The following is a 13,290-nucleotide window of genomic DNA, read 5'->3' on the forward strand; positions in this document are numbered from 1 at the left end:
TGTCAATTTATATATATATATATATATATATATATATATATATATATATATATATATATATATATATATATATATATATATATATATATATATTATTTTTATTTTATTTTTATTTATTTTTATTTTTAAATTATGATTGTTTCAGACAGGTTTCCGACAGCCAAGGGCATTCAACCGAGACTTGCATAGAGTCACTCCACAGTCTTGTGAGCCAAGGACTGCCAAAGAAACGATCATATTTTGTCCCTATTTGTGAGGCTGTACACTGTACACTGCTTGGAGCTTCAAAAAACCCCACATTACCTGAGCTGTTGTGACGTAAACCACTGCAATGTACTTATCTGAGAAATATCAGACATGCACAAAGTTCACAGAAATCGACGGCAGGCTGCTCCAGTGCAGCGGTTAAGTTCTTGCTATTTTTTGACTCGTCTAAATTTGTTTTGCTTAAATATTAATCTCCATGCATGAGCTGTACAAGAGAGACTAATGTGCTCGAGAGAGAGAGAGAGAGAGAGAGAGAGAGAGAGAGAGAGAGAGAGAGCAGCACACAGTAGCGCGAGACACATCATCACAAAAGGCGCATGCACAAGAAGCAGACCCGTTGCATTCGTACACCTGTATTTCAATCTCGATTTACAATAACCCGCGCGAAGGGAATATATCTTAGGATCTCCGCGTGTGCAGCTCAGACAGAAGCCTGACTGCTCAATCGTGATACCCTCTTCTTCCTCGGGAGGCATATGTATTCGGCATCGCCGTTTCTTCCAGTAAGCACCAATGCACGCGCGCACCCGCCTCCCTGCGCTCTCAAATAGATGGTGCAAGTAAAGATGTCCAAATCTTCCGCAGACCCTCTGTCTGGTGTAGAAAGCGCTTCCCAGTCGCACTATTTCCAGGTAAGACTTTGGGGTTGGATTCGAATGCGGTCTCATAAATGGTTAATTTCTTGCTACTTGTTGTCGAGCGGCCGTGCATCGACGCGCTTCACGCGTATCCGCAGCGCGCTGCCGCGTAACGTCGCTTTCGATCAGTCACGCGCTGTTGTTTTTAACGAGCGGAGGCGAGACGTTCATGAGATGTTTCGATGCTCCCCCACCGACCGCGAAACTCCCGCTATCCCGCTTTTCCTCAGCCCCGAGATTTCCCACCGCAGCCGAGGCCTCGTCCTTCAGGCCGGCCGTCTGTAGACCCGGTCTTCATCGCTTTCTGTCGGTTTCTGCTGCTTAGGGATTACTTGTAGGCTCTACCGGTGAACCCTCACTGGTCTCACCTGTAGCCAGCTGAGGTCCCGTGGTCACCTGCCCCATCCCTGCTTCGGATGCCACGTTAAGACGCTTGCTGGTTTCTAGCAGGTCTGGGTCATCAGCTAAAGCATCTCGGATCAGCAGCAAATCACACATTAGCTGCTCATTCCAGTTTCATTTGCTCCAATCTCCTGGTTTTACAATTTTCAATATTGGTGGCTAATTCTTATAATCTCGTTCATATGTTTTCATGCCTTGTTCGCTCCAATATCGTTTTAATGCTTACTAAATATCGCGTTTTCATACATTCGTGCAACAGGATTGCTTAACAGACCGCTTCTATTGTTTATCACCCCCCAAAAAAAAAAAGCTTTTGAACAAAAAAAGGTAATAGCTGAAGCAGAAAGGTAGTTGCGTAAACACAACCACTGTGGTCTTTAACACTGGTCCGATCCGCTAGCTAGATTCACTGAGATCTACAACATCTCAGATACGGACAAACAAGGTTCCCTTGTTACAAACTTTACATCCATGTCATATTTGAAGACTTGCTTTAAAGAGCTCACAGTTACTCCAGACCTGTTTTCTCATAATGTGAACATGAATCTAACCCGAAACACCTGCATCTGGTGTCCTAACCCGCTTTACCAACTTACAGGTTTGTTCAGGTCTTGTCACGCGCTTTCTGAACCGAATCTGCAAAACCGTGCACCGATCTCAGCCTTTGCCTCACAACTTCAGGATTTAATGTTACGGCTCGGGTGTTTGGAGCATGTTGTTTCTAAGGCATCTCGTGTCTGATCTGTTTGTCGTGTTGTGGTCGTGTCGCACAGCTTCCACGAAAACTCCCGAAGCGCAAGGGTCGCTTTAAACGCTCCGATGGCAGCACCTCGTCTGACACCACCTCCAGCTTCATCAAGAGACAGGTAAGACTGGGGCTGTTCTTCGCTTCTTTAGTAGTTGTGTAGATTGACTCTGGAGTCTGCAGGTGTCTTACGGACTCTTGCCATGGCTGAGTAAATGTCTAGCTTGTTTTGTCCTAGTGTTCCCCAAATGGAAATGCATTATTATGTTGGTCAGAGGACAGAAAGACGTCTGCAAAATGCATAATTCCCTCAGCATTTGTATTAAAACACTGTATTTTTATGCAGAGGTCAAAACAAAAAGTACATTCATAAAGTAAGCTTTAAATTTAAAATACATTTTGTTATACATTTACATCACTATATATAATAATTTGTGTGTGTGTAGAGTTTTCCAGTTTTTGGGGGGTTTTTCACATTTCAAAAATCGTGTTTTTTTTAAATTATGTTATCATGTTTTATTGTGGTTTATTTTTGCTGTTTTCTATAACCCAACCGCAGTTAGAGTACACAATGAAAAAAAACATGATTTTTGAATATGATTAAAAATGGAGAACTCGTGTGAGTGTGTGTGTGTGTGTGTGTGTGTGTGTGTGTGTGTGTGTGTAAGTGTGAGTGCAAACGTCATCACAGTCAATGAAAAAGGCTTCATTTTTACATATTGTGTACATAAATTTTTTATATTTTTAAATATACTAGAAATTATGTAACATTTATATTGCATAATATATTACATAATTAAAAATATTTCGTAATAGTTTGTCATATTAAAATATAAAGTGATATTTATAATAAATTAATGTATATGTATGGTTGTTTATATATATTTATATATATTATATATATATATATATATATATATATATATATATATATATATATATATATATATATATAATAATAACTCTTAATTTCCCCCCCCTTATTTTTCATATACATGAACATGTCTGAAGTCAGTTAGAATTTGATTGTGGTGTATTCGTAGTGTATTTATTTTCAAGGAAATCAATGATGTAATGTAATGAAAGGTTGTTTTCAGGTTGTTGCTAAAACTCCTAAATTGCCCCACTCTTAAAAATCTATTACTAAATAACTGCTGGCGTCTGCAATTATTAGTTGAACTACTTTTTTTCATTTTTTACGTGCCTTCGGCGTCTTGTGTGATGTGTTTAGTGTAGTAGCTGATTCCAGTGTCTGTGAGAACCGAGCCTAACCCAGTACTGTACTGTAGTCCCTTGCTCTCACTCGTGCTGCAGTTCAAGACGTGGCCGCTAGATGGAGGCAGCATCTTCATCTTATTTAAGAGAATCTCTTGAAAACACCAAAAGGAAAAAATAGGTTATGACAAGCACACTAAATTTCTCCACGGCACGCTTCAGCATCCGTGTCAGCCTCGTTACATCAATTAATTCCTCTGTAATGAGTGACCCAAATTCTTTGGTTTGTTCTGCGCACACCGTACAAGCTCATTCGGCTTTTTATTCAGCTTGTAAAATGTGCCACCCTTAGATACCTACTCCAAATTCATCTGAGGACGCAAAGGCAAGTTTACAGACAAGGACGTTTCACAGAGACGTTGACTACTTGGTGTCCATCTTTAACGTGTTACCAGAGAGTCTGTATGTGTGTGTGTGTGTGTGTGTGTGTGTGTGTGTGTGTGTGTGTGTGTGTGTGTGTGTGTGTGTGTGTGCGCGTGAAGAGACGGCATATTGAGCGGGTTGTTAATTTTCATGACCAGGAGGTCGTGGCAGTTTCAATTTTCTCCCAAAATATCACAGTTCCTAAAATATTAAAATAGTAAAATATTAATGGAGCTCATTTGGAGTGGAGGCTGCTGGAGAATGTTAATCCTCACGCTCTCTCTGCGTTCAGAAAAACCTGAAAATAAGCACCTGTGACGTACATCACGGACCTCTTACGTGCACGAAGACAGCATTTTAGAGTTCGACGTTGTTATCTGTTTTGGTTTCAGCAGTCTCTTATGCTCACCAAGGCTGCATTTATTTATTACAATTTAAAATATACGTTTTAAAAAGTCATTTATACACGCAGATCTGGATTTTCAATTTCATTACTCCAGTCTTCAGTGTCGCATGATCCTTCAGAAATCATCCTGATATGCTGATTTGCTGCGCAGGAAATATTTATTAATTTCTTGTTATCAACGATGGAAGTCTTTTATGAATATAAAGTTAAACACATGGCTTGGAAATATTTTGTATTTGTTTAATTGATCTGTTCTGTAAATTAAATATGTCATTGCTAAATAAAAAATGTTTATTTTGTAAAAATAAAATAAACTGTAGAGGGTGGCAAAACGTCTAGCTAATATTATGTAATGCAATATTTATTAACATTTACAAAAATATCTTATAATCTAATATAGAATTAAACATTTATGAATTAAATATGAAATTAAATATTTTTGTGATACTATTAGATGAAGAAATTAGTGTACTAGCATTATTATTATTATTATTATTATTAAAAAGTCTGCTTTAATTGGATACAAATACTGTATATACTGTAACAAATTATGTGAAACGTTATTACAATTTAAAACAACCGTTAAAAGGTAATTCATCCTTGTGAATCAAAGCTGTATCTTCATCATCATTACTACAATCTTCAGCGTCACACGATCCTTCAGAAATCCCTCTGATACGCTGATTCGTTGTCAGAAATGTTTTGCACAGATTAAATTTTATACTTTGAATCCATTAAATGTTTCCCTGCTCAATACAACAAACAAATGTCTTGAAAAAGAGAAATGATCCAACGGCAGTATACCTTAAATGTCAAATGTACTATTATATAATGTAATATATATTAACATTTTAACTGTAATTATAACTATAGTTTATTACTATCACACAAATAAAAAAAAAATAGTTCAACTGTCTTTATTTTTGCCACTCTGTTGCAGAAACGGCACATGCACGATGAGCTCAAACTGTTTTAAGCACAACAAACGCTCTGTTTTTAGGATCTAAAGCGAGAGCGGTCTGCGGCTCTGTTTTCTCTTCCAGAAATCTTTGCTCTGACTCGGGTGGGGTTGTCTTGCTGGATTGTGACTCATCTCTGCAGGAGAAACAGTGGCATTTACCTGCTGCTGTTGAGTGGATCTATTTCAAGACTCTATCCGATCCCATCTGCTTTCTTATCGTCTGAAAACGCCCCCCACGTGAACCCTCTCCCGTACGTGCGCTCGCTGCGCCTTCCAGGGGCTTTTCATTTTGCCACACAAATTAATATTGATTAAAAGCGCATCAGAGCGGCGGGTGTGAGCCTCTGCTTTTATCGTTTCTGTGCATCGCATCGTTCCTCTTCTGTTCTCTCCATCCGCTCTATATATAGTCTTAATGCAGCAAACCGTCACATGAGGAACGCGTGCGTGGCTCTAACTGCATCTCGCAGTCAAAACATTTTTCGGGACATATACCACGACGGTGAGATCCTATTTTTTGTAAATATGATGGCTCGTTGATCATTCGATGCACCATAGTATTACATGATTACTGTAGCAGCGGGGTGTTTGTGTGTGAAGGAGGACTTACATAAGATGCACGTCCATACGTCCTCCAGCCCCTCCCACTCCAGAGCACTTCAGGACACTCTGGGACGCTGCTGTGCTACTCGTTATCTTTCTGACACCTTGCTAAACAGACATTGCATAACAAACTCTCTCAAGCGCTCTCAGGTGTCCCAGTTCGGCAACGCAGAGTGGGAATCGGGTTTTTTGCGCGGACCGGTTAAATACAGATAATAGACACGTGCTGCTGGATTTCTGCCGTCCCGCTTTTGATATGAGAATTCAAGAAGCACGGTAGATGTTAGATGATGATCCGGCACGAGTCTGATCACTTAGACCGCCTCGAAACACCTCTGCTAAACTAGATTCTGTTCATGTGGCTCATGACTGACAGTTTTAAATCTGAAAGTGCACTGCGTATAAAGTTACTTACTTATAGTTGCAGCACCATCATAGTCTTGAACCACAATAGGCATCTCTGTCTAGACACACACACACACACACACACACACACGAGAGCAGGCTATGTGCCGACAGATGATATTATCTGCGATATTCAAGGCAATATTAGGCTAATTCTCCTATTAATGTATAAAACTGTTATTGTAGCTATGTATGACTGGCTGCTGTATCCAAATATGAAAAACATGAATGTATGTAACATATAAAGATGTGCAACAAACATCAGTCAAGGTAAATGCTTTGCTCCAGCTGAATGATCAAATCCGTTGATTTCCTGTTTGGTGTCTGAAGTGTCTGTCTGAAGATCACTGGTCCGTCCGGCTAGTAACTGCTCATTTAAGGGGATGGATGTTCTTATGAATATTATCGATCAGATGTTCTTGTTTTAATTTATGTGTGCTTATATCAAAGGAACAGGCAATACAGTTGCCATATTAACGGCTTTATGTTTATTGAATGTAGGATAATGCTAGCTGTTTCCAGTTTGACTAGAACAAAGCATCTGTTCATATTTCTTAGGTCGAGCCATTTTTTTTCTCTTTTATCCAGGGCATACGAAGGTACAAAAATAACTTTATGGCACACCTGCCCACTGTGACTGTATTGAGAAAATATTTGGTTTTTTTATTCTTTTTTAATTTATTCATTTTGTAACTGACACTTATATTATTTGACTATTTACACTTCATATCTGCTTTCATGTAAAAATGTCTGTAGTTTTTTTGACATTTTATTAGTTTTGTTGTTTTTAAATACGTTCGTTATTTGTATATTATATTACTATTTTTTTAATAGGTTTACGCGTTTCAAGCTCAAGGCGTTTTTGGAGAATAAAATGTCAAGATTTGGTTGAAATAACGTTATGTTGTCATTCAGTGTAACGTTTATGTAAAACTCCTATTTTTATGTAAAAATTCAAACAACATGGTTATTCTGACTTGTACATTGTGTTTTAAATGAGACAAATGGGTCAAACCTAAGTCAGTGGCACATTAAAAATGTAAAGTTACAAATAATTAGTATTTGGGATGAAAGCAATTCATCTTTTAATGTGACATAAATAGTTTTTTTGCTGTAAATATGCCTGGCAAGATTGTTACACTCAGTGACATTAGCGGCTAACTTTAGTAAATCAAGCAGAAGTGTGTGATATTCATTTTGGGCTCCGAAAAGACAACTTTTAAAAAACGACAGTTTAAAGCAGTATTGCACGTATTATTTTGATGATTTTCATCTTTGACCCATTTCCAAATGAATCCGCTAAGTAAGCCAGCTAGTTTTATTTTCTCTCCATAGCCAAAGCCTGGTTAGCGCGAAGCTTAGACTAAGCCTGCCGGATCTGAGTTCTGCTGACTAATAATCAGACGGGAATAGGCTAAATTTAGGCTGAAGAAGCATCTTTATATCTGACAGACACAAAGGCTCCTCCTCCCGCTCACTATTGTTGTTTGGAATCAGACTGAAATTTGAAGGAAGGCAGAGATGTTAGCGCAGGGTATAGGCCGCCGTTGAAATCCATCGCATTAATAATGGATGGGAAATGGCCGCACTGACGGTTCACAAACGGCCGTAACATCATTAAGGATCACTTAACAGGAACACTTTTCCCGCTTGTGCCATGCACAGGCCATAAGCACAGGAAGGGGTAATGTGTAGATATATGAGTGCTTCATTCCTGAGTCTGCCTCTGTTTCTCCTCAGTAAACCCAGTTTGTCATATGCATTTCTGTTTCTGTGCATATGAAGTCCCAAACAACTCAATAGCCCTTTGGCACCTTGTTGAGAGAATTATTATCCAACGTACTGTACATTTAACCTAGCATGAAGAGTTGCTCATAGATTAATCCTCTAGTAAAAATGTCCAAAAACGATACGAAACCTATATTATATTATATTATACGTTAGCCTATATTATATATAATGAAGATCTGAGGGCCATTCACATCATGGCCAGTAACTATAACTACAAAGTTTTAATAGTCTTTCTAATTCTATTAGAATAGTGCAGTCCAAATCTACAGGTTTTAGGAATCACTCTAAAGCCGCTTTTCCACCATCGGACCGCTCGATTCCAATTCAATACTGGAAAAGTGGCTTAAAATGTGCGATGAACTGTTCCAGAACAGTGTTGTAAATACAACTTAACCAACGATTTCTAGTTGTGTCCTCTTTTGGAAGCACAAACAAAGTAGTTTCAATTTCACAACGAAACACAACGTCTCCAGAACATGGCGCCGCAGCAACGCTACAGGGAGAGTAATAGCTCCGCCTTCTTTCTTTGCATAAACATTTGGGCAGTGTTATGAAAATAAACATAAACCTCAATCATTTTCAAACCCTGGCTACAGCCATGAACATGGGAGCCTTTATTATCTCCTGACAGAGGATTAGTATTGTTTTTGATGTTAACTCGCCACCAAAGACAAAAAAAGACAAGATACAGAAACGGGTCACTCTGAACAGGTAAAAGGGTGTTGATGTACTTGACCATTGAGCAATTTTAACGAAATCACGTTGGGCAGTCGATGTCCCCTTTAAAGAGCCCAAGCATTTAAAAAGACAATAACATCATCCATATCATAGTTATCTTTATAATCATCAGTCTTGGTATGAATCTTGAACGTATCTTGTAGTTTTTGTTGTGTTTGGTTTCAGCCATAAATCTAACAACATGCAGCGAAGTCTGTTGTTCCAACCCACTTTAACAATTGAACCAAGTGAGACATTTAGATGGAAAATATTCCTCCGCTTAATTTGTATTTAAGATACAGTTGTTGTTTGGGTTGTATGCGAGTGTCTCAAGAGACATGTCCTTTTTTCATGGGACTTTCTGTTCACGTTGGTCTGTCTCTCTTTCCATACCTGTCTCTCTCTCTCTCTCTTTTTCCCTATGTCTTCCTCTACTCCCTCCCATGTGTACCGCAGGCTTTGTTTGAGGCTGTTATTTGGAGCTGACAGAATCAGGGCTGAGTTTCAAATATAGGAGGAAGCATCGCCATGGCCTCGCCAACCAGAAGAACGTCTCCCACCGGCCCAGAACTTCCATCCGTTTCCTCCATATTTTTTCCATAGCTACAATCGATCTCAGCGACCACCTTCATCATTCCACCCACGGCAATGTGGTTTTACACACCGAGGCATTTGCTTATCTTTACAGTATTATGCCTCATCTGCGTCTTATTATTTCCGCCTGCCTCGCGACGAGGTGGTGTTGTTCGATAACCTTGGGGCGTATCTTGACGTAAAAATACGAAGGTGTCTGATGGATAAATGATATCCACTATCAATCTACGAAGATTACGCACAGAGAGGTAGATGATCTATGTGCTGTAAGGGGAAAGGAGAAGCCGCGGGGTGGGGGTTGTGTGCTATATTTGGTGTTGCAGTGAAAGCAGGAGTGGGTGTGAACCAACTTCATCTGCCATCGGAGACTCGCTAAGAAAGGGGTGAGGGGTAAACATCTGCACACAGCTGAGTTAGGCTTTGGACTTGGGAAGAAAAAAGAGGGCGTGGATGTGGGCTTTTGTAAGGCAGCAAATCAACTTCTGCTCTTTTCCAAAACAATAGTGATGTAATATTGGCAGAAGACGAGTATGACGATGATTCAGTTATGAGAAGTTATAGGGTGCGTCTCAATCAGCCCTGGAGATCGCGAATCGGTAGATTTCTACACGTTGGGACGGCGACAACTCGATACGACGTCATCGCTGGAGTTATTATATTATATTAATGGCGTCGTCTCGTGTGGTTAATGTTTCGCGCTTCATAAATGTGATGTTATTTTTAAAATGGCAGATGCGTGCCCTGACTGCTGAACAAGGGAGCTGATCGAGACGCTCCCATAGAAACAAGCGCACAGCCATCTTTAGTATTTTGGGAATTTTGAACTGACGCTTTTGCGGTAGCTCTGTATTTCTTTGCATCGCTTTTGAAAACAAAAAATAGTGAAGTGTATTTACTTATTGTTAGATATGTAGCAAATCTGACAATCAAACGAAAAACTCGCGAGACAATTTTCTTGCAATTTTTTTTTCACGACCTTTAAAGGGATAGTTCACACAAAAATGTAAATTGAAACATTTGCACCTATATAAACCGTATTTTATAGCTAATCGTCGTACTCGCGTTAAAGAGAGAGTGGCCGAGAGTTAGGTCCAACATTAAGTTATATCAAGTGAGTTGGCCAGTAATCAACCACCTAGCAACAACCTGAAACGCCCTAGCAACCGGACAAATCACTCTTGAACACCCTGGAAACACTCATAACAGTTAACCACAGTGTGTTACAAAGCATGTATACTGGGTCTCAGTGAACTAATTAGTCCTAAATAGTTTTCTGAAATTAGCTTTAGTGTGTCCCAATCATAGTACGTTGAAATAAATATCCCAAAGGTACCCAGAACACACAGCAGTGTCCTTAAATTGATTGAAATGTGCAAAACACGACATATTTTCTTGGGGTTGTTTTTCTGTGAACTATATATCTCAATCAAATCAATACATTTCACCAAAAAGAGAGCAGCACAGTGGTTCTCAATATTCTCAGTTATGTTTTTGTTATGAGGAAGATTAATTGCTAATTTTGGATGAATGCTACACAGAGACAGTGGCCATGACACGCTGCTCACAATGAAAGAGCTGAATCTGCAAAAACAAGCTTTCTGTTCAGAGCCGGAGAGAGTTAAATATGCTAATGTCTGCACTTTCTCGCCTTTTTTCTTCTTCCGTTCGCTGACGTGAATACAGTCGATAAGGGTGTGTGTGTGCGCGTGTGTGTGCTTTACCTCATACCTCGTCAATAGGGTATTGTCTGAGTATTGTGTACAGATTTTCACTTATAGTTAAATATTACTAATTAGTGATAGATACATAAATGTGTGTGTGTGTGTGTGTGTGCGTATGTCTTAGTATCAGTTTTTATTGTAAATATGTACGCATATATTAATTTAAAAAATGTGTATACTTTTGCTTATATTTTTTCCATTATTAATTTTTATGTACAAAAGAGTCTGAAACCACTACTGTAAAAAATTCTATTATGCGCTTTTCTCATTTATTTAATTTATTGACAAATTATATATTAGCATTACAATAAGGATCAAAATATATCTAATATAATTTTACAGTGCTTTACTGGAGGCAAGAACATCAAATCTTTGGCATAAAGGAGCCACGTGGTCAATATTTTGTTATAATCTTATATTGTTATAATCTTTTTCATTGTTACATTTTCCTTTTATATATAACTTACTGTTATATTACATTACATAGAGATCACTGGCATTATAAAAAAAAAGAAATGTAGTACATTTTAAGAACTGTGTAACATCAGAGATGTTTGTTTCAAATGATGTTGGACTCGTGGTGGACTATATTTGCGAAAACTGTTGAAAAAGCTGTTGTTGGTGATGATGTTTTCTTAAGCTTCTCTATTTCCGTCCACAGTGAGATCCAGTCATTTTTTCCCCCCTAAGCTTTCTGCTCAGTGCAGCTTGGCTAGTCCTGAGGTGCTCGTTTTCATCCCTCCCTCCATTTTTCCTTCTTCTAACAGCTTGTACCACCCGCTTGAATTTTCATTTGTCTCCTGAGTTCCTCTCTCTCTCTCCCTCTCTCTCTCTCTCTCTTTCTCTGTTTCTCATCCTCTCCCTCCCTGCTGTGAGGTTCTCAGGGCAGTTATGACTGCTCTGTTTTGGGTGCTGGATCTCGTTGTTGTTTTTGACTGGCACTGAGCGCCAGTTAAACGTTCTTGGACCAAGAACTATCTTCAGAGTGGACCAGGAAAGGGTCGCTAGCCAAAGGACTATGCTTTGAGGCTACTGGGGTCTCTCTTGAGCTCAGAGAGAATGAGATAGCGTTACAAACAAACCACTAACCATACTCCTAAAGAAGGTAGGGGGAATTTTACTGGTTATGAATAAGTAGACAGCGAATTTGAATTTCAGAGCGAGCTTGTTTTTATTGTTTTGTATGATTGATAGGTATTATGGTCTGTGAGGGTGTTGGTCTGGATGCACAAATTCTAGAACTGCTTCATTATCAACAGTGTTATAGAAGACGTTGGCATCGGTTTGAAATGCAAATTATGCTGTTATTGCTATATTTAGGTGGGTTTTGTTTCATTATTTATAGAGTCATTGTTCTGAGCGTTACATGACTGCCTGGGGCTCACCGCTCTGGTGCTGTAGTAATCTGTCACCTTAGAGGCCATACAGATGAAATCTGAGTGTTACGATCACTACGCTCACAGTTGTATTCAATGAATTACAAGCATTTGTAGTGTATAGGCTCGGTTTGTAGCCCTGTGGAATCTGTTTGTTGGATTATTTGAAGCTGGCTGTGCCTTTTAGGACCGTACAGACCACTGGAAAAGCATTTGATGACTCACTGACCATTTCAGCTCTAGTGTTGCTCCAGTGGTTGTTGAAAAAAAAAAAGTGTAAATTAAGAAGATTTTTCTGTGAGTTACATCAACATTAAAAAAAATTTCTCCCATTGTTCACTAAAATACAAATAGTCATTCAATTTGACTCTATAATTCTGTAAATCACACAGTGGTTAAATATATTAAATGTACCACTTAATTAGGCATACCTAGCTAGTGCAGCTTTGGACCTTCTTTTGCCATTGACTGTGGAGTTTTGTCATATGGCACATATCCTGCTGGAAGTAGCCATCACGAGGTTGGAACAATGTGTTCAGAAAGGGATGGACACGGTCAGCAACAGTACTAAGGTAGTGGTGTTTAAATGAGCTGATGATCTGAGGCAGGATGGATCCATGCTTTCAGGTTGTTTTTGCCAAATTCTGACCCAGACGTTGAGGCTCATCAAAGCAGGGAACCATTTCCCAGTCTTATATTAACCAATTTTGGTTTGCCTTTGGGAACTGTAGCTTTGATTCCCTGTCGTTAGCTGAAAGGAGCGGCACCCATTGTCTTCTTCTGCAGTAGCCCATCTGTTTCAAGGTTTGAAGTGGTGTACGTTCAGAGACGCTCTTCTGCACAACTCAATTCTGAGTTTCTGTTGTCTTAACTCAGTCTGGCCATTCACCTCTGACCTCGGGCATCAAGACACCGAACTGCACAGGATATTTTTTGGACCATCCTTCTGTAAACCCTAGAGATGATTTAAATCACGTTTCTTCCCTATTCTGATGCTCGTTCTGAACTTTAGCAGATCATCTTGAA

At 39.2% G+C, this 13,290-nt stretch overlaps 1 protein-coding gene across 2 annotated transcripts in view; it reads left to right on the forward strand.

The window, feature by feature from the left end:
• Positions 1 to 258: 258 nt before the first annotated feature.
• Positions 259 to 13,290, forward strand: part of cacnb3a (calcium channel, voltage-dependent, beta 3a) — a 28,678-nt gene continuing 15,646 nt past the window's right edge. Inside the window, exons 1-2 of one of the 2 annotated variants that reach the window (XM_043224428.1) lie at positions 259 to 899; positions 2,081 to 2,173. In XM_043224428.1, coding sequence (XP_043080363.1) covers positions 819 to 899; positions 2,081 to 2,173 — 174 coding nt within the window. In that variant the 5' untranslated portion in view covers positions 259 to 818. The remainder of the gene's footprint in view (positions 900 to 2,080; positions 2,174 to 13,290) is intronic. The other variant, XM_043224427.1, reaches the window with a different exon arrangement.

The sequence above is a fragment of the Puntigrus tetrazona genome, chromosome 23, assembly GCF_018831695.1.
Source record: "Puntigrus tetrazona isolate hp1 chromosome 23, ASM1883169v1, whole genome shotgun sequence".
Taxonomy (NCBI): domain Eukaryota; kingdom Metazoa; phylum Chordata; class Actinopteri; order Cypriniformes; family Cyprinidae; genus Puntigrus; species Puntigrus tetrazona.